This window comes from Bombina bombina, chromosome 1 (assembly GCF_027579735.1).
Source record: "Bombina bombina isolate aBomBom1 chromosome 1, aBomBom1.pri, whole genome shotgun sequence".
NCBI classification, from domain to species: Eukaryota; Metazoa; Chordata; class Amphibia; order Anura; family Bombinatoridae; genus Bombina; species Bombina bombina.
The window spans coordinates 924879013-924899987 of NC_069499.1; the positions used below are offsets into that span (position 1 = coordinate 924879013).

At 38.5% G+C, this 20975-nt stretch overlaps 1 protein-coding gene across 1 annotated transcript in view; it reads left to right on the forward strand.

Moving 5' to 3' along the window:
- The first annotated feature begins 1703 nt into the window (after positions 1 to 1703).
- The window catches only part of SLC22A31 (solute carrier family 22 member 31), a 125564-nt gene continuing 106292 nt past the window's right edge, over positions 1704 to 20975 (forward strand). The window contains exon 1 of the mRNA XM_053694109.1: positions 1704 to 2121. Within this exon, the coding sequence (XP_053550084.1) occupies positions 1837 to 2121 (285 nt within the window). The 5' untranslated portion in view covers positions 1704 to 1836. The remainder of the gene's footprint in view (positions 2122 to 20975) is intronic.

A 20975-nucleotide genomic window follows, 5' to 3' on the forward strand; every position in this document is an offset into this window, starting at 1 on the left:
TTAAAATGTCAATAAAAGTAAAGTAAAAACAGGAACCAGAAAGGTAGGGTATGCTAGCTAACCCTCCTTATAATTTGCTACGTGTTTCTTAGCACTTCAAAACACTGTTCATGCCTGATGAAAGGATACGTAAGGGGATCTGCGGTATGGAAAAGTCGCGGCTTGAAAGTGAGCGTTACACCTTTACCTACACGACTCTAAATACCTGCGGGCAGCCAAAAGCAGCGTTAGGACCCCTTAACTCTGCTTTTGACGGCTACCGCAGAACTCTAAATCTAGGCTTTAGTTTGTTACTGATGCAATCTATATAAAAAATAAAGTGTACTTTCATTCATCATTTTTTTAAAAACAAATTATTACCTTTGTAATTTACTGTTTTAGTCTTCCGTAGACTACCGTTGTTCCTCCACCTGCATACATTTTTTTTTCTGATAATCGTGACGATTCCATCCATATCAAACGGATTGGTTCCCCCATTGGCGTCTAAATCGCTATAATACACTCCCACTTGTTCTATCGTGCATGCGTTATATCTTAAACTAGATGTCACTCAATTTGCGCGTTCAAAAAAGGCGCATGTGCACTTGACCAGTTGAATTCCTTACTGATCATTAACGTTGTCTAAGCGGAGATCCGAAAATTGCGCATGCGCAGAGATTGGCAATTCAAGAACGCGCACGCTTTCATACGCAAACGGCTGCGGGTGGGACCGAAGCGATAATTTCAATACAGAAATCCGGAAGAAAGCGAGGGGGAGGAGGAAGCTAAAAAAAAAAACGGCGATAGTAAATATAAAATTTATATGATTTATGATTTGATATTTTAAAAAAAAATTTAGCGACTAGAATGTTTGTCAGCAGATTAGAGTATAATCGGATTCTACAGTAAAAAAACTTTACTTTAACTTTATTTGTTATTTGAAATAGCAACCTTTTCTACTTTTATCCTCACCTATAATGAAAATATGAGTAACAAACATTTTGTCTGTAGAGAGAGAAGACTTTACCACTGATTAATCTCCCAGTAGGGATATGAAAGCGGGAGAGATGCTGTATGTGGAAAAGCTGCAAGAGCTTATGCAGCTCTCCCAGCCATATTTACTGTTTCACATACATAACATTAGCAGGTCTGCTTTATTTGCAGGCTCAGGCCATTATTATGGGCATGTCCTAGGTGATGGTTTTATTGAGAAATGTGCCGTACAATTATTACTCTACAGCAGGTATAACAAATCATTTAGAACAAATTTCGCCTTTAACTCTGTACCAATAGTAATGATGCAGTATGGAATGTGGTGACTAATAACTGGTAATTGGTAATAGCTGGTGCTGCGCTTTCCTATCTTATTGCTCCAAATTCGGAATATCTCTTCCCACTAGTCAATTCTATTACGCGCTGTCCCCTCATTCCTTTTAACAGACATATAAAGCCATAAATTCCCCATACTATCTTACATTCATGGTTCATTCCAAATGCCTCAGACCAACAACGGCTTTCTACTATTTACAATTAACTCGCTTCCATGCTTTCCCTCTGCCTGTGCACTTTTTCTTCAGGTTTGACTACTGCCCGCCCTCCCCCGTGTTTCCTCAGGCTATAATCTGACTCTATAGTCTCAGTGACGCCTTCATACTAACACATTTTCTACCTCTCCTCCTACATCACTTACTCGTGGCACTCTCTCCTCCTCCTCTGAACTCCATTCCAGAGTATCCACCATCCTACTCTTCACCGCCCCTTGTATTTTCTCCTCCCTCTATCTTTCTGTCTCCCCTCCCTCAATTGGGTCTTCCTTTCCTCCAGTACTCCGAAGTTCAGTCCACCTGCCGGTTACCCATGGACTTTGATGGGCGGGTGTGGCCCCTGGCGGGCGGCTTCGGGCGTTACACCCGTCTCGTTGTCGCCGCCTCTTGGTTACCCAATGTACTTCTGGCCCTGGGCTTTTTCTCCGAACTCTTGTACACATCTCCCCCGGGTTATAAGTGCAGAGGGAAACCTGACATCATTGGGGAGCCCTGTGAAAACAACACCCGTTTGGAACTGAGCAATTACACCACCATCTGCCCCAATGGCTGGGAATATCTGCCCCGGGGGTGGCTGCAGAATAATATTGTTACTCAGGTGAGGCATGGATTAGCATTAGCAGTTCAGGTTAAGTGTGGGGCAGCAGCAAGATAATATCAAGACAGTCATTCTGGGAACTGTAATCATGGAATTTGTAAATTAGTTTCTACAGTAATTGTTGCCCAGTAAATGCTTTATTGAATTCTTGAGTATGAAACAACAGTTGGTGGAGTCACAAGTTTCTAAAACCATAGACCTTTCAAATGAGAGTCTGGGGTATCCGGAGAAAGTATATGGAGTGTCAACCTTGGTCTGAGAAAGTGTATCTAGGGTAGCAATTTAAAGCTACAAGTTATGGTATTTGGAATGAGAAATAGGTTTGTTAGCAGTTGAGACCAACACCTTTAGGGTGACTGGAGTGACAGATGGTGCAAATGAAGTGTATCTGGTGTAGCACTTTAGAGCAACAAGTTGGGGTACCTGGAGTGAGAGATGGTGCAAATGAAGTGTATCTGGTGTAGCACTTTAGAGCAACAAGTTGGGGTACCTGGAGTGAGCCTGTGCAGTGAGGGTGCCCTGGGGTCACAGTTTAAGACAAAGGGAAGCTGTCAGTAGTGGCAATCTAGGTCACACCAGAATATTTTTTGCTTCTATCTAATCTAACTTTCCATTTGTCAAATTGTACCTCAAGAAGAACCAGTTTATAACAAAAAATAACAGGCTAGATAGTAGGGGTGGCTAAGAGAGAGTTAATCTGTCTGGTCTGTAGAGAGAAAGTAAATATATGCTGCTGGAAACTGGAATGATGTGATATAGCACTTTATTTACAATTATGTCATACTTTGTATTCTGCAATACAGACTGCAGATAAAATGTATGCTTGAGCTATGTATGCTGACTATCCCATATGATTACATGTCCTGAAATAAGGAATACTATGCAATGTTTATATTTATTATTTACCTAGTAAAATTATCTTTCTAGAGTTTCTTTTTTAAAAGGAAAACAACAAGCAATTGAAAGTCATGTAATGATTTACAGCTGTACTCTGGCTAATAACAAACTGATTAACAGAATAATAAAATGCAGTAGTATTTTGCAGTATTTTATTATTCCATATATGCCTGTGTAACAATCTATGTAATCACTGCAAAGGGAATAACCACATAGTTCATCTTCTGCTTTGTAGTGATCTAGAGTAGGGATGGCCAAATGCAACTCTGCACTAATTTTTGCAACCCCAAGGAAAACCCCCAACTAAGAATGAGTGCTATAGATTTATGGTCTTGGGGGAAAAAGTGGAACAAATATTTGTGCTTTTGAGACTTGTGTTTAATGGACAAACAAGGTGGCCACAACCCAAAATTATCCTCTGGAGTGGAGAACAGCAGATAGATAGTATCCTGCACTCACCCTGTGCCACTGGACATTTTTAGGGAATATCATGTAGGAAATATAATTTGTGTGTTTATTATTATACTTTTATTTATGAAGCACCAACATATTCCGCAGCGCTGTCCATGGGTACAATTTATTTAAATAAAACAATGATATAAAACTTGTAAGACACAGGACAAAATTTGACGAACACATACAGGAGGAATTGAGGGCCCTATTCCCATGGGATCTTACAATCTAGAAGGGTAGGAGGTTGGGAAACAGGAGGTGAGAACTGCAAGAGTGAGAAAGAAGTTAATACAGAGTTAGATGAGGGAAATATTAGGTGAGTGGAAGTAATTTATTACTGAGTTGGGTGGTAGGCTTTTATGAACAAAAAAGTCTTCAGGGAGTGTTTAAAAGAAGAAAGATTAGGGCAAAGCCTGACAGCACGAGGGAAAGTGTTCCAGGTGGTAGGTGTTGCATGACAGAAGTCCTGCAGTCTAGCATGGGAAGAGGTGATAGTCGAAGATGCAAGGAGCAGGTCTTTGTTGGCTCTTAGTGGACAGGCTGGAGCATACTTGTTGATTAGAGAGGTAGGTAGAGGGGAGTGGCGTTGGTGAGGGCTTTGTATGTAAGGGTGAGAATTTTGAATTTAATTCTGCTGTAAATATGGAGCCAATGAAGGGACTCTCAGAGAGGCGCAGCAGATACAGAGCGATGGGAAAGGTGGATTAGCCTGGCAGAGGCATTTAGGATGGACTGAAAGGGGGAGAGGCGGGAAAGAGAAAGGCCAGTAAGTAGTTTATTGCAGTAGTCAAGTCGGGAATTAACAAGGGAGTGGATTATTTGCTTTGTGGTGTTAGCGCTTAGAAAAGGGTGAATCTTTGAAATATTGCGTAGGTGGTTGCGGCAGGATGAAGAAAGCAATTGGATATGGGGGATAAAGGATAGTTTTGAGTCAAGTGTAACTCTGAGACAGCGGACTTGGGGCGATGGGGAAATGGTGATGCCGTCAACGGGGATACAGAAGTCAGCGTAGAGTTAGAGGAGGGGGTTAAGAAGGAGCTCAGTCTTGGACATGTTAATCTTTAGGTGGTGTGAGGCCACCCAGGAAGAAATGCCAGATAAGCAGTCGCTGAGATGAAAAAGGACAGAGGGAGAGAGAGCAGGGGTGGAGAGGTAGATCTGGGTGTCATCAGCATAGAGGTGATATTTTAAGCCATAACTGTTGATAAGTTTACCCAGTGAAGAAGTATAGATGGAGAAGAGTAGAGGACCCAGAACAGATCCTTGAGGTACTCCAACAGGCATTGGAGAGGAGGATTCACTTGCAAATGACATAGAAAAAGACCTGTGAGAAAGATGGGAGTAAATCCAAAAAAGAGCAGTGTCACAAAGGCTAAGGGTCTGTTGGAGGAGGGTGTGGTCAACTGTGTCGAAGGCAGCTGAGAGGTCAAGTAAGATAAGTATAGAGTAGTGGCCATTACTTTTGTAGAAGTTGCGCATCACTGGTCTAGAACATGATACAGACAGTGATTGGTGGCTACATGTGTATGTTGCATGTGATTGGCTCATTGGCTTTGTCTTGCTTAAAGCTAAAAAAAGAGGCAGCGCTAAAAATCACGGAACAAAAAGTGGCCAAATTGGGGATATTTATATATTGCAATAGCTAGGATGATATTGATTAGTCGATGATAGACTAGGAGGCAAACATTTTAAAATAACGAGGAAAGACGTCCCACCACATTCTATATTGTTTTATTTTGTGTCTTTTTTTGTACATATTAAATTGTATCAATTTATCAACATACGATTTCTCCAGCTTCTGATTAGACTTTCCTCGTTATTTTAAAATGTTTGCCTCCTAGTCTGTCATCGATTAATCAATATCATCCTAGCTATTGCAATATATAAATATCCCCAATTTTGGCCACTTTCTGTTCCGCGCTTTTTAGCACTGCCTCTTTCTTTTTTAGCTTTGTTCCACTAGTTATAGACAGAGGGGTTTAACTGAGGTCAGCAGGAATTTTTAGCTCTTTGAACGCTCTTGTCCTTAACTTTTTTTTAAAAATGTGTTTTGCTTAAGACAATGCATTGCAGTACCTTCAGAGCACCTATGTTCTACCGGGAGCTAGCTGAACACTTCTGTGATCTATTGATCAGAAGCATATTTGTGTAGCTACCAATTACTAACAAACTTCCATTATTGCATTGCTGGTTGCTGCTGAGGATATGCACATATGCTTTAAAAAAAAGGATAAAAGATACCAGAACGTTTTATTTTCTCTTTCATGACCTTCAAAGTCTAAAAATTGTAGGTTTTTCAAATCTTGGGAGAATTGTAAGTGCATATTGCAGACTCACAAGCCTTACTCTGTTTTATTCTACACATTGTTTGATCATTGTAGTAGTTTAAACCTGTATGTCCAGGGACTCAAAAACAATGCCATTTTTGCCAATGAAATGTTATTAAAATATTTTTATTGCATGAAGAACGTTTGCAATGAAGTGTTTAATATGCATTTTGGAAAGAAAAATCTATTTTTATGTCTTTATTTTTTATTTTCTGTATCCATTTTGCGGTGGGTTAAACATAAATAACAGTGAGCATTTGTGCAATAATAAAATGTTTGTAACACATTAGAACATTTTATTGGAATGTTATGTCCCCTTTTTACTATTTTAACTTAAAAGAACATTTATAAATTTGTTTTTTTTATGAAAAATGTTAAATGTTGAAAAAAAAACATTTTTCAGCACATCTAAACAGTGCCATTATAGTTGGCAAATCTGTTAGAGCATGTCATTTTACAACTAGCGACCCTTTAATGCTAGGGGCTCGCTTCATCACGCAGCAGTCATCAGACCGCTGCTTCCTAGCCACTTATCCACCTCTTAGGTGGAGAATTTCAGTCTCCCCGGTCTCGTCCGACTTGGGAGATTGACAGCTCCTGCCCGCGCGTGATTGGCTGTGCAGATATTGTATTCTTTTAAGAATAGATGACTTCTGCATACTTTTCATTTCAGTAGCAGAAACATTATTGTACAGCGGACTTGTTATCACAAAGTGTTAAACCTTTCAGTACACTATCTGCTTGACTTGTTATTAAAAGCTTGAAGTTTAACACAACAAAAGATAGGCGAGTTTCATTTATTTACTGATTAGAGATCTGTGCCTTTAAAGGGATGTTTCCTTCAAAAAGTGTCAGTCATAATTATACATGTGAAAGAGCACCATATAAACACGTAGAAAATGTTTTGCCTAGAAAAGTGACATGGAAGACAAAGGTACATTTTCATAGTTCAAAAAGAGTGTGCAATTTTACCAAAAGTGTTCATTTACTTCTATTATCAAATTTGCTATGTTCTTTTGCATACCTAGGTAGGCCCATAAGCAGTAATGACACTGCTAGGGGCTAGCTTCTGATTTGTGGTTTTGCACATATGCCTCTTGTTATTGGCTCACCAGCTAGTAGACTTTTGCTGTTCTGGAGCTGACATTAACTATGTGTTTAACCACTTTTTAAGGTTGAAAATAGTTTTATATGCAAGCAATAACGCAATGATAAGATTAGTGTTCCCTCTAAGGCCACATTTTGTGAGCAGCTCAGCAGTGAAACGGTTAGTTAGGGAACCCCACCCTGCAGTTAACAAACACTACACAATGCAGGCTGCAAGGTATGGTTCCCTTATTAACTGTTTCACTACTGGGATGCTCACAAAATGTGGTCTTAGAGGTAACACTGGATAAGATGCTCTAAAGCATTAGAGCATTTTTTTTTTCCACGTGTATGTTCCTTTTAAATTAAACCAAATCTAATTCTGCATTAGTGGTTTTATATTTCATCTAATGCTCACTGTCTGATAAGAACAGCTGTCAGACTGCTTTGTGGGGAGAGGAACATGCATTTGTAGGCTTGACATGAAACATGGTTTATTCGGCACAGGAATATGCAGTGACATTTTTATGCACTTTATAATGTCCTCTTTTAGATTAAACAAAACAAAAAAATATATATAGTGCTATCATATGTCCCTTTAACACACACACGTCATTTACAGCACACTTACACATATGCCTTGTACCCTCACATTATTTCATTCTTTCTTCTGTGTATTTATGTTCCCTCTTTCAAGGTAAACATTTATTTTTCATTCCACACAGAGGGTGCAAGTTTCTCAGTGGGTGTTTTGTACCAAGGTGTGAAAGAGAAGGGGAGGGTGGGTGGATTTGGTCAACTCATCGTCATGCTCTGGAGACCTAAACCAAAGGATTAACCCTTATTCTTCCACACTGGCATAGACACCTGATTATTCTAGTTGCAAGTCCCTATATCCTGAGAGGTTGTGATGCAATTCCTTTTTGTTTAAATGAGTTTTCTGAAATGGAGTAGGGAGTCCTTTAATTTTCATTTATACTGGGACTAGATTAATAAGGCTAAACCAAAAATCCAAAATTTTGCAAATCTGTAGGGTATAGTTCAGGGATCTACATTAATTGCTTCAGAACCCAAGACATTTTGGATTTTTTATATTTAGGAACTCCTAGTTTAAAGGGACATGTTAGTGCAATAATATAATGCTTTAATTCATAGATCATATTATTATGATTCTAATGTTTGGTAGCTCTGTATTTATTATTGGAGAAAGGGATTAAACACATAGCTCAAGGTAAATAAAAGTTTTATTATTATCGCACTATTGCTTGCATATAAATGTGTGTTTAATCCCTACAAGGGTTTAAATACATAGTTCAAGTCAGCTCTAGAGAACCAATGCACTATTTATTGGGAGCTAGCTGAGCACATCTGGTGACAAGTCAAATGTGTGTAGCCACCAATCACCAACTATCTCCCAGTAGACCATTTCTGCTCTTTAGCTAGGTGTGCTTTTCAAAAAAGGATACCAAAAGAATGAAATATATTTGATATTAATCATTTGAAAAGTTCTCTTAAAATTGCATTTTCTATCTGACCCATTAAAGTTTAATTTTGTATTTCATGTCCCTTTTTGAGCTCCTGCATCCAAAGGGCTGCTGAGCTGGTTCTGAGCTGGTGATTGGTAGTTGCATGTTTATGTAGCTTCTGATTGGCTCACTCAGTGTGTCCTAACCAGTGAGTGAGATGCTGTTTAAGCCCTTCGAATCATTTGTGTAATAATGTTCTAGCAAATGAGTACTGACATGTCCCACATTCTTTAGCACAAAAACATTTTAATTAGGAAACCATTTCCAGGTGTTATTATATGCTACTATTTGCATACTGTTCCTGATATACCATATTAGATCTCATATATATTGAGATAAATTGTATTTTCTGAAGTTTTGTGATTGAACTCAGTATGTTTATGTCAGTTACATACAGCTATTCGTTTTCAGTGTGTTTCTTTTTGTGTATAACAATTTGAGTGTCTTTTTCAGTGGTGATGGCCTCAGGGTATTTGCAATTTGTCTGTATCTACCACGTGTTACAGACCTGCCCCTGATTCTGCTTGTTTTTTGCTGTTAACACAATGCTGTGACATGTCCTTGTCACAGGTCTATTTCATAGAGCTGTTCAATGCAAAAAAAAACACTGACTGTGTATAAATTCATACTAGGTTAAAGGGACATACAAATGCAAAAAGAAAATATTGTAATCTGCAAGAGCATTTTTTTTATTGCATTGTTGTTTGCATATAGCTATGTGTTTAATCCCTGTAAATGGGTTAAACACAGAGTTAAAGCAATGCACTGCCGAGACCTAGCTGAGCACATCTGGTGAGTCAATGACAAGATATATATGTGCATAGCCACCAATAAACAGATAATTCCCAATAGTGTATTGCTGCTTCTAAGCCTATCTATGTATGCTTTTCAAGAAAGGATAACAAGAGAGCAAAGTACATTTGATAATAGAAGTAAACTCAAAAGTCTAAAAATGTAATCATGAAAGTTTAATTTTGACTTTTATCTCACTTTAAAGCTTCATACAGATTTCCTACCCTGCTATTCTCACTGCTTTATATATAGAGATATATATATATATATATATATATATATAGATATATATATATATATATATAGATAGATATATATATATATATATATATATATATATATATATATATATATATATATATATATATATATATATATATATATATATATATATATACAGCAGAAGAAAGAAAGGCACTCAACGGGTATTAGCCATAAAATTACTTATTTAATTAGCCATGACGTTTCGGGGGTTGCAGAACTTACAAAACATACTTTACTCACCACCATTTAAAGCCACCCTTTGACAAATGAAGAGCGCTGCTGACGGCGTTCCGGAAGTTGCGGCTGTCACATGATGCACCATACACCTCACACATTGCCCCCAGAAACCAGATGTCGCTTTGCACGGTCTCTGTAATAAAAACAAATGTGCACAATCTCATTACTATTATGTGGTTACACACTATTTTATGCATCTATTTGAACATTCTGCTGTACTATCGTGACCTAACTTTCCCAATGCTTTTATTTATGTATTTACTTTATGCATTATAGGGGGCTGCATACTCTGCAACTACTTAGGATTTGCATTTCTTTATATGTGAGTATATCCATCTGTTCTCTACATATTAGACTCTCAGTGATAAGCTAGTAGGTTACTAAATTACTGAAGAATATGGAGAAGGTCTATAACGCATAATCGAACAACTTGTATCAAATATCATACAAGTAATTAATCAATCTATATTTTAATATCACTCCTAATATACATTTTTACAACATCTGGCAATGTACCAATTTCTATCCTATTCCTGAATATTTATCTCTGATTTCTAATGGGCTGTATTGGGCATTACTAACACATAGGAATTCCTTTAGCTTACATAAAACAGGCCAGTCCAGATGTACATTCAAACCCTGGGGTGCCATAGTACCAAGAGTATATATCCATCTTGACTCTCGCTGTAACAAAAGTTTAGCTCTGTCCCCCCTCTAGCTAAAGGGGGGACATGATCAATTATGATGTATTTTAAATCTGATACATTGTGCTTAGTCATGGCAAAGTGCCTCGCTACCGGTTGGTCAGATGTTCCCTTGTTTAGGGCAGTTCTTATAGCAGTCCGGTGATTTGCCATTCTCGTTCTGAGGTCATTAACAGTCTTGCCAATGTAAAAAAGGCCACATACACAATGTAACATACACACCACAAATTTGGTGGTACAGGTTACTCTGTATTTAATAGGATAGCTTTTATTCTTGTAAGGATGATGAAATCTTTTTCCTGTTGATAGGCCATTGCACGTTGTGCACCCCATACATCGGTAGCATCCAGGTTTGTTTTGTAGCCATGTCTCCTTGGCATAACATTGCTTAGGATCTGTATGGATCAGTTGGTCCCCGAGTGATCTTGCTCATCTATAGCCCACCATTGGCGGTAAGGTATTGCTCAATGGTAGTTCCTTGTATGTTTCCAAGAGCGACCAGTGTTGATGTAAGCTGTTGATTAAACCCCTGTTTTCCCTTCGAGAAAATAGTGGTAAAGGTCATCCTGTTTGCCTTCTTTTCCCTGTTTCTACTCTCCAGCAGTTCCTGTTGGGTCTGGCCTTCAATTTTCCTTTTGCATTCATCTGTTTTTTTCTTATACCCATGTTGTAGAAAACGTGACTCCATCTCTTGTACCTGTTCTTCTCGTAATTCATCTTCCGTGTTGTTTCTTGCTATCCTTTAAAATTGTCAGATGGGCAATGCTTTTTTAAGGACTGAGGATGGCAACTCTCCGCATGTAACAGGGAATTCCGATTTGTATCTTGCTGTATAGAGTGGTAGCTAGACCATTGTTCTTCTTATAGATCTTTAAGTCCAAGAACTCGACCGACTCATAGATAAAGGTCATCTTATATTGAATGGCTTGATGTACACTGTTAAGTTCTTTGAACCATTCCTCCAGGTCATCTTTTGTACCTGTCCACACCATGAACATGTCGTCTATGTACCATCTGAATAGTTTAATTTTGGTATCTGAAAACAGTGTTGCTCCATGAGTCTCATATAAAGCCATGAATAAATTGGCATAGGCCGGTGACACATTTTATTCCATGGCCGTCCCTGTGATTTGGAGGTAGAAGTCCTTCTCAAATCTGAAATAATTCAGTTCTAGACATGCTGTCAGCCACTCCATGATGATCTCTACAGGTGGGCCAATTTAGGGATATTTATTCAGTTGTCTTCTCACTGCTGTTACACCTTCTGCGTGTGGAATCACGGTGTATAGGCTTGTTATGTCCAATGTGACTAAGAGAGTTTCTTGTTGAATGTCAGTTACCTCTTTTAGTGTCCTTATCATCAAAGCTAAAACCAGGAGAAAGGATTCTGTATTTCATACTATTGGCTGTAGCATATGGTCTAGAAAGGTGGCAATAGGCTGCAATAGGGATCCTATAGCCGAGACTCCCTGGTGGATCCACTAGACTTTTGTGTATCTTTGGTAGTATATATAGTACTGGTATCCTAGGATGGGGTACCGTCCTATATGCTTTGATATTGCCATCAATGTAACCGTTATCCAGGCAAGTTTTTAGCATAGTGTCCAGTTGTTTTTTGAAGGCATTAGTTGGATCGCCTCTCAATTTCTTGTAGGTTTTTACGTCCTCCAGCTGTCGCATTACTTCCTTATGGTAGTCAGCATAGTTAAGAATAACTATGGCACCACCTTGATCGGCTTCCCTGAGTATGATAGTTTTATCTTCCTGTAGGGGTTTGATTGCCATTCTCTTATTGTTGGTTAGGTTGTGTCTAAATCTCTCTTGTTGAGGATTAGACTGTGATGTTTCTTGTAACAGTCTAGAGAAGGTCTTTATAGATGTATTGTTGCTAGAGGGATCAAACGTACTTGGACCTCTGAATCTGTTAAACTCTTCTTCTTTTTGTTGTTGTTGGGGACCAAAATGTTCTCTTAGTCTCAAGTTTCTGGTGAATTTCTGTACATCTACAAACAATTCGAATTCATCTGTTCTTGTTGTAGGAATAAAAGACAGACCTTTCCTGAGTACACTGGTTTTCCCTTCTGTGAGCGTATGAGCGCTCAGGTTCACTATTAGATCCTTTTTATTCTTCCCCTTCTGGGGGTCTGTTTATAACCCCCCCTCCTGACATGCTTCCTCGGCCCCCCATTTTTTTAACTGGTTGTCATGCCTCCTGCATAGTTTGTTGTCCCTCTATCCGTGGTGTTCATATTATCAGTCAGAGCTGTTTCCCGAACTGTCCACTGTGACCAGGGGTCTGGCCCTATTGTATTGCTGTCTCCATGGCCTGTTAGTGTGATAAGTCATTCTTTCTTCTGGGCTAAGACGCCACCTGTACACACTATTTTGATTGTAATCTGAAGTTACATCCTCCAACTTGCGGTTTTTAAAGGATATTCATTCGTTTTCATATTTATCCACCTCCTCAGCTAGCTTAGTAATCCAATTTTTGTCGGTTTCAGCTCTTAATTTGTTGAGATGGATAACCTCATATTGTTGGATGTCTATTCTGCTTAATTCTTAATAGCCTAGTTACCTCTTCTATCACCAGGAGTACGAGATCCAATGAACATTTGTTCAAAATACTGCACCATTTGCTGCAAGAACTGCCCTAAACAAGGGAACATCTGACCAACTGGTAGCGAGGCACTTTGCCATGGCCAAGCACAAAGCTAAACTTTTGTTACAGCGAGAGTCCAGATGGATATATACTCTTGGGGCTGGCGCTGATGCCCAATAGAGCCCATTAGAAATCAGAAATAAATATTCAGGAATAGGATAGAAATTGGTATATTGCCAGATGTTGTAAAAATGTATATAGGAGTGATATTGAAATATATATTGATGAATTACTTGTATGATATTTGATACAAGTTGTTTGATTATGCTGTATAGACCTTCTCCATATTAATCAGTAATTTAGTAACCTACTAGCTCACCAGTGAGAGTCTAATATGTAGAGGACAGATGGATATACTCACATATAAAGAAATGCGAATCCTAAGTAGTTGCAGAGTATGCAGCCCCCTATAATGCATAAAGAAAATACATACATAAAAGCATTGGGCAAGTTAGGTCACGATAGTACTGCAGAATGTTCAAATTGATGCATAAAATAGTGTGTAACCGTATAATAATAGTAATGAGATTGTGCACATTCGTTTTTATTACAGAGACCGTGCAAAGCGGTATCCGGTTGCTGGGGGCAACGGGTGACATGTATGGTGCATCACGTGACAGCCGCAACTTCCGGAACACCGCGAGCAGCGTTCTTCGTTTGTCACAGGGTGGCTTTAAATGGTGGTGAGTAAAGTTATGTTTTGTAAGTTCTGTCTGAGGAGTCGGACGTGGGCAACCCCGAAACGTCACGGCTAATTAAATAAGTGATTTTATGGCTAAGACCCGTTGAGTGCCTTTCTTTCTTCTGCTGCATATGTAATTTCTTTCATGTAATTAGCAAGAGTCCATGAGCTAGTGACGTATGGGATATACATTCCTACCAGGAGGGGCAAAGTTTCCCAAACCTCAAAATGCCTATAAATACACCCCTCACCACACCCACAAATCAGTTTTTTTACAAACTTTGCCTCCTATGGAGGTGGTGAAGTAAGTTTGTGCTAGATTCTACGTTGATATGCGCTCCGCAGCAGGTTGGAGCCCGGTTTTCCTCTCAGCGTGCAGTGAATGTCAGAGGGATGTGAGGAGAGTATTGCCTATTTGAATTCAATGATCTCCTTCTACGGGGTCTATTTCATAGGTTCTCTGTTATCGGTCGTAGAGATTCATCTCTTACCTCCCTTTTCAGATCGACGATATACTCTTATATATATATATACCATTACCTCTGCTGATTTTCGTTTCAGTACTGGTTTGGCTTTCTACAACATGTAGATGAGTGTCCTGGGGTAAGTAAATCTTATTTTCTGTGACACTCAAAGCTATGGTTGGGCACTTTTTTATAAAGTTCTAAATATATGTATTCAAACATTTATTTGTTCAACATTCCTTATTTCAGACAGTCAGTTTCATATTTGGGATAATGCATATGAATAAATCAATTTTTTTCTTACCTTAAAAATTTGACTTTTTCCCTGTGGGCTGTTAGGCTCGCGGGGGCTGAAAATGCTTCATTTTATTGCGTCATTCTTGGCGCAGACTTTTTTGGTGCAAAAAAAAAACCGTTCTTTTGCGCCAAAAGTGTCAGCGTTCCGGATGTGGCGTCATTTTTGGCGCCAAAAGCATTTAGGCGCCAAATAATGTGAGCGTCATTTTTGGCGCTAAAAAAATATGGGCGTCACTATTGTCTCCACATTATTTAAGTCTCATTTTTTATTGCTTCTAGTTGCTAGAAGCTTGTTCGCTGGCATTTTTTTCCCATTCCTGAAACTGTCATTTAAGGAATTTGATCAATTTTGCTTTATATGTTGTTTTTTCTATTACATATTGCAAGATGTCCCACGTTGAAACTGAGTCAGAAGATACTTCTGGAAAATCGCTGCCTGGGGCTGGAGCTACCAAAGCTAAGTGTATCTACTGTAAACTTATGGTATCTGTTCCTCCAGCTGTTGTTTGTACTGTTTTGTCATGACAAACTGTTAAATGCAGATAATATTTCCTTTAGTATTGTTACATTACCTGTTGCTGTTCTGTCAACATCTAATACTCAGAGTGTTCCTGATAACATAAGAGATTTTGTTTCTAATCCATTAAGAAGGCTATGTCTGTTATTCCTCCTTCTAGTAAACGTAAAAAGTCTTTTAAAAATTCTCATTTTTCAGATGAATTTTTAAATGAACATCATCATTCTGATTCTGATAATGGTTCTTATGGTTCAGAGGAGTCTGTCTCAGAGGTTGATGCTGATAAATCTTCATATTTATTTAAAATGAAATTTATTCGTTCTTTACTTAAAGAAGTCCTAATTGCATTTAGAAATTGAGGATTCTGGTCCTCTTGTTACTAAATCTAAACGTTTAAATGAGGTTTTTTAAATCTCCTGTAGTTATTCCAGAAGTTTTTTCCTGTCCCTAGTGCTATTTCTGAAGTAATTTCCAGGGAATGGAATAATTTGGGTAATTCATTTACTCCTTCTAAACGTTTTAAGCAATTATATCCTGTGCCATCTGACAGATTAGAATTTTGGGACAAAATCCCAAAGGTTGATGGGGCTGTCTCTACTCTTGTTAAGCATACTACTTTTCCTACGGCAGATGGTACTTCCTTAAGGATCCTTTAGATAGGAAAATTAAATCCTTTCTAAGAAAAGCTTACTTGTGTTCAGGTAATCTTCTTAGACCTGCTATATTTTTAGCGAATGTTGCTGCAGCTTCATCTTTTATTTAGAAGCTTTAGCGCAACAAGTAACAGATCATAATTCTCATAGCATTTTTTCATCATGCTAATAATTTTATTTGTAATGCCATCTTTGATATCATTAGAGTTGATGTCAGGTATATGTCTCTAGCTATTTTAGCTAGAAGAGCTTTATGGCTTAAGACTTGGAATGCTGATATGTCTTCTAAGTCTACTCTGCTTTCCCTTTCTTTCAAGGGTAATAATCATTTTCGTTCCTTTTGTCACAACAAGGAACAAAAACCTGATCCTTCATCCTCAGGAGCGGTATTAGTTTGGAAATCATCTTCAGTCTGGAATAAATCCAAGCCTTTTAGAAAATCAAAGCCAGCTCCTAAGTCCACATGAAGGTGCGGCCCTCATTCCAGCTCAGCTGGTAGGGGGCAGATTACGTTTTTTCTAAGAAATTTGGATCAATTCTGTTCACAATCTTTGGATTCAGAACATTGTTTCAGAAGGGTACAGAATTGGCTTCAAGATAAGGCCTCCTGCTAAGAGATTTTTTCTTTCCCGTGTCCCAGTAAACCCAGCGAAGGCTCAAGCATTTCTGAAATGTGTTTCAGATCTAGAGTTGACTGGAGTAATTTTGCCAGTTCCAGTTCTGGAACAGGGACTGGGGTTTTATTCAAATCTCTTCATTGTACCAAAGAAGGAAAATTCTTTCAGACCAGTTCTGGATCTAAAAATATTGAATCGTTATGTAAGGATACCAACATTCAAAATGGTAACTGTAAGGACTATATCCTGCCTTTTGTTCAACAAGGGCATTATATGTCTACTATAGATTTACAGGATGCATATCTGCATATTCCGATTCATCCAGATCACTATCAGTTTCTGAGATTCTCTTTCCTAGACAAGCATTACCAGTTTGTGGCTCTGCCGTTTGGCCTAGCTGCAGCTCCAAGAATTTTTGCGAAGGTTCTTGGTGCCCTTCTGTCTGTAATCAGAGAACAGGGTATTGTGGTATTCCTTATTTGGACGATATCTTGGTACTTGCTCAGTCTTCACATTTAGCAGAATCTCATTCGAATCGTCTTGTGTTGTTTCTTCAACATCATGGTTGGAGGATCAATTTACCAAAAAGTTCATTGATTCCTCAGACTTGGGTAACCTTTTTAGGTTTTCAGATAGATTCAGTATCCATAACTCTATCTTTGATAGACATGAGACGGCTAAAGTTGATATCAGCTTGTCGAAACCTTCAGTCACAATCTTTCCCTTCGGTAGCCTTATGCATGGAAATTCTAGGTCTTATGACTGCGGCATCGGACGCGATCCCCTTTGTTCGTTTTCACATGCGGCCTCTTCAGCTCTGTATGCTGAACCAGTGGTGCAGGGATTACACAAAGATATCTCAATTAATATCTTTAAAACCGATTGTACGACACTCTCTGACGTGGTGGACAGATCACCATCGTTTTGTTCAGGGGGCTTCTTTTGTTCTTCCGACCTGGACTGTAATTTCAACAGATGCAAGTCCTACAGGTTGGGGAGCTGTGTGGGGGTCTCTGACAGCACAAGGGGTTTGGGAATCTCAGGAGGTGAGATTACCGATCAATATTTTGGAACTCCGTGCAATTTTCAGAGCTCTTCAGTCTTGGCCTCTTCTAAAGAGAGAATCGTTCATTTGTTTTCAGACAGACAATGTCACAACTGTGGCATACATCAATCATCAAGGAGGGACTCACAGTCCTCTGGCTATGAAAGAAGTATCTCGAATTCTGGTATGGGCGGAATCCAGCTCCTGTCTAGTTTCTGCGGTTCATATCCCAGGTATAGACAATTGGGAAGCGGATTATCTCAGTCGCCACACGTTTCATCCGGGCGAATGGTCTCTTCTCCCAGAGGTATTTCTTCAGATTGTTCAAATATGGGGTCTTCCAGAAATAGATCTGATGGCTTCTCATCTAAACAAGAAACTTCCCAGGTATCTGTCCAGATCCAGGGATCCTCAAGCGGAAGCAGTGGATGCGTTGTCACTTCCTTGGAAGTATCATCCTGCCTATATCTTTCCGCCTCTAGTTCTTCTTCCAAGAATAATCTCCAAGATTCCGAAGGAATGCTCATTTGTTCTGCTGGTGGCTCCAGCATGGCCTCACAGGTTTTTGGTATGCGGATCCTGTCCGGATGGCCTCTTGCCAACCGTGGACTCTTCTGTTAAGACCAGACCTTCTGTCACAAGGTCCTTTTTTCCATCAGGATCTCAAATCCTTAAATTTAAAGGTATGGAGATTGAACGCTTGATTCTTAGTCAAAGAGGTTTTCTCTGACTCTGTGATTATTACTATGTTCCAGGCTCGTAAATCCGTATCTAGGGAGATATATTATAGAGTCTGGAAGACTTATATTTCTTGGTGTCTTTCTCATCATTTTTCCTGGCATTCTTTTAGAATTCCGAGAATTTTACAGTTTCTTCAGGATGGTTTGGATAAATGTTTGTCTGCAAGTTCCTTGAAAAGACAAATCTCTGCTCTTTCTGTTCTTTTTCACAGAAAGATTGTTAATCTTCCTGATATTCATTGTTTTGTACAAGCTTTGGTTCGTATAAAACCTGTCATTAAGTCAATTTCTCCTCCTTGGAGTTTGAATTTGGTTCTGGGGGCTCTTCAAGCTCCTCCGTTTGAACCTATGCATTCTTTGGTCATTTAATTACTTTCTTGAAAAGTTTTTTGTTCCTTTTGGCCATCTCTTCTACCAGAAGAGTTTCTGAATTATCTGCTCTTTCTTGTGAGTCTCCTTTTCTGATTTTTCATCAGGATAAGGCGGTGTTGCGAACTTCTTTTAAATTTTTTACCTAAGGTTGTGAATTCTAACAACATTAGTAGAGAAATTGTGGTTCCTTCATTATGTCCTAATCCTAAGAATTCTAAGGAGAAATCATTGCTTTCTTTGGATGTAGTTAGAGCTTCGAAATATTATGTTGAAGCTACTAAGAATTTTCAAAAGACTTCTAGTCTATTTGTTATCTTTTCCGGTTCTAGGAAAGGTCAGAAGGCTTCTGCCATTTCTTTGGCATCTTGGTTGATATCTTTAATTCATCATGCTTATGTCGAGTCGGTTAAAACTCCGCCTCAAAGGATTACAGCTCATTCTACTAGGTCAGTTTCTACTTCCTGGGCGTTTAGGAATGAAGCTTCGGTTGTTCAGATTTGCAAAGCAGCAACTTGGTCTTCTTTGCATACTTTTACTAAATTCTACCATTTTGATGTGTTTTCTTCTTCTGAAGCAGTTTTTGGTAGAAAAGTACTTCAGGCAGCTGTTTCAGTTTGAATCTTCTGCTTATAATTTCAGTTTTTTTCATTATAAGATTTAAACTTTATTTTGGGTGTGGATTATTTTCAGCGGAATTGGCTGTCTTTATTTTATCCCTCCCTCTCTAGTGACTCTTGCGTGGAAGATCCACATCTTGGGTAGTCATTATCCCATACGTCACTAGCTCATGGACTCTTGCTAATTACATGAAAGAAAACATAATTTATGTAAGAACTTACCTGATAAATTAATTTCTTTCATATTAGCAAGAGTCCATGAGGCCCACCCTTTTTTGTGGCGGTTATGATTTTTTTGTATAAAGCACAATTATTCCAATTCCTTATATTTATGCTTCGCACTTTTTTCTTATCACCCCACTTCTTGGCTATTCGTTAAACTGATTTGTGGGTGTGGTGAGGGGTGTATTTATAGGCATTTTGAGGTTTGGGAAACTTTGCCCCTCCTGGTAGGAATGTATATCCCATACGTCACTAGCTCATGGACTCTTGCTAATATGAAAGAAATGAATTTATCAGGTAAGTTCTTACATAAATTATGTTTTTCTAAAGTGCACCACAGGCAGAAACAATACAAAAGTTATTGTGAGTGCTGTACCCTTGGTAGGTATATATATATATATATATATATATATATATATAACACACACACATCCACACTTGTAGAAAACCCTTTATCCAACCTGCTTGGGACCAGCACTGAATATAAAATATGTCTAATTAAAAGGATATTAATCTTCTGATTTTGCTGTATGAAAATACGTTATCATTGTTATAATAAATAATTTATAAAGCACCTACAATTTATGCATCAGTATAAGATTGGATATAAAACTGCTGAATGCAATGAACAAAATACATCTACATGAATTATAAAGAGTAGAGTGAGTCGCTGTAAGCTTTGTTTAAATGTGATCATCGACACGACAGATGGATTTGGGAGAGTTGATAATAAGGGATCGTAGGAAAGAGAAACATCTTTACATAGATTGTATGCATCCATGAACAAATATGTTTTATAGAGTGCTAGGGGCAAATCTAACTAAGGCAGATTCTACATAATAGGTGTAGTTCTGGAGAAAGCTTGTTGACGAGTGTGAGGGAGTCATGAGAGATGAGAAGAGTAGGACAGTGTAAAGTTTGTGTAGAAGACAATTTACAGACAAGGCCAGACATATAGGCACTGTTAGAGCTTTGTATGTTAACCCCTTAAGGACAAGGCCATTTTTCAATTTCTTTCCCTTAAAGTGAATGTAAATTTTGATGCTAAAGTGCCCGGATTTAAATTTTTTTATTAAAAACAGGGGCACTTTAATTCATCAAAATTTACATTTCTCTCCTGTTGTGAAAAAAATAACGTTAGAAATACCCAATGTTTACAAACGGCCACGTGTGTGTGCACTCCCACTATCTCAAGTCAGCTGCCAGGGTGCTCTCGAAGAGAAATACACAAAAATTTAAAATAAGCACTCACTGGTCTTCAGACAACAAGGTAAAAAAAAATTATTTACTTTATTGCATGCTGTGACGTTTCGGGACCAAACACAGTCCCCTCCTCTGACAGTGTAACAGTGAAAAAAGCAGCCTTAAATAGGCCCCAAACACACTCCCAAAAAACCGCAGGACCCATTTAGAGTTCCTGTTGCTTACACCCCCCCACATACATAAACGTGATAGGTTGATAATCTGATTAAGTGAAAAACAACCTGATACATAAAAACTTCTTTATAAAATACAGAATATATTCTCCATATTATCGGGGTCCACAGTCCCAGTTGCAAAACCAAACGATGTTCAAGAAGTCACAAAGAAGGAGTTAAAACCACAAAGAAAACTTGCACACTACTCACAAAATACATGGTCCAATCACCATAGTTACATGATTGACCAATGGCAATCACTCCA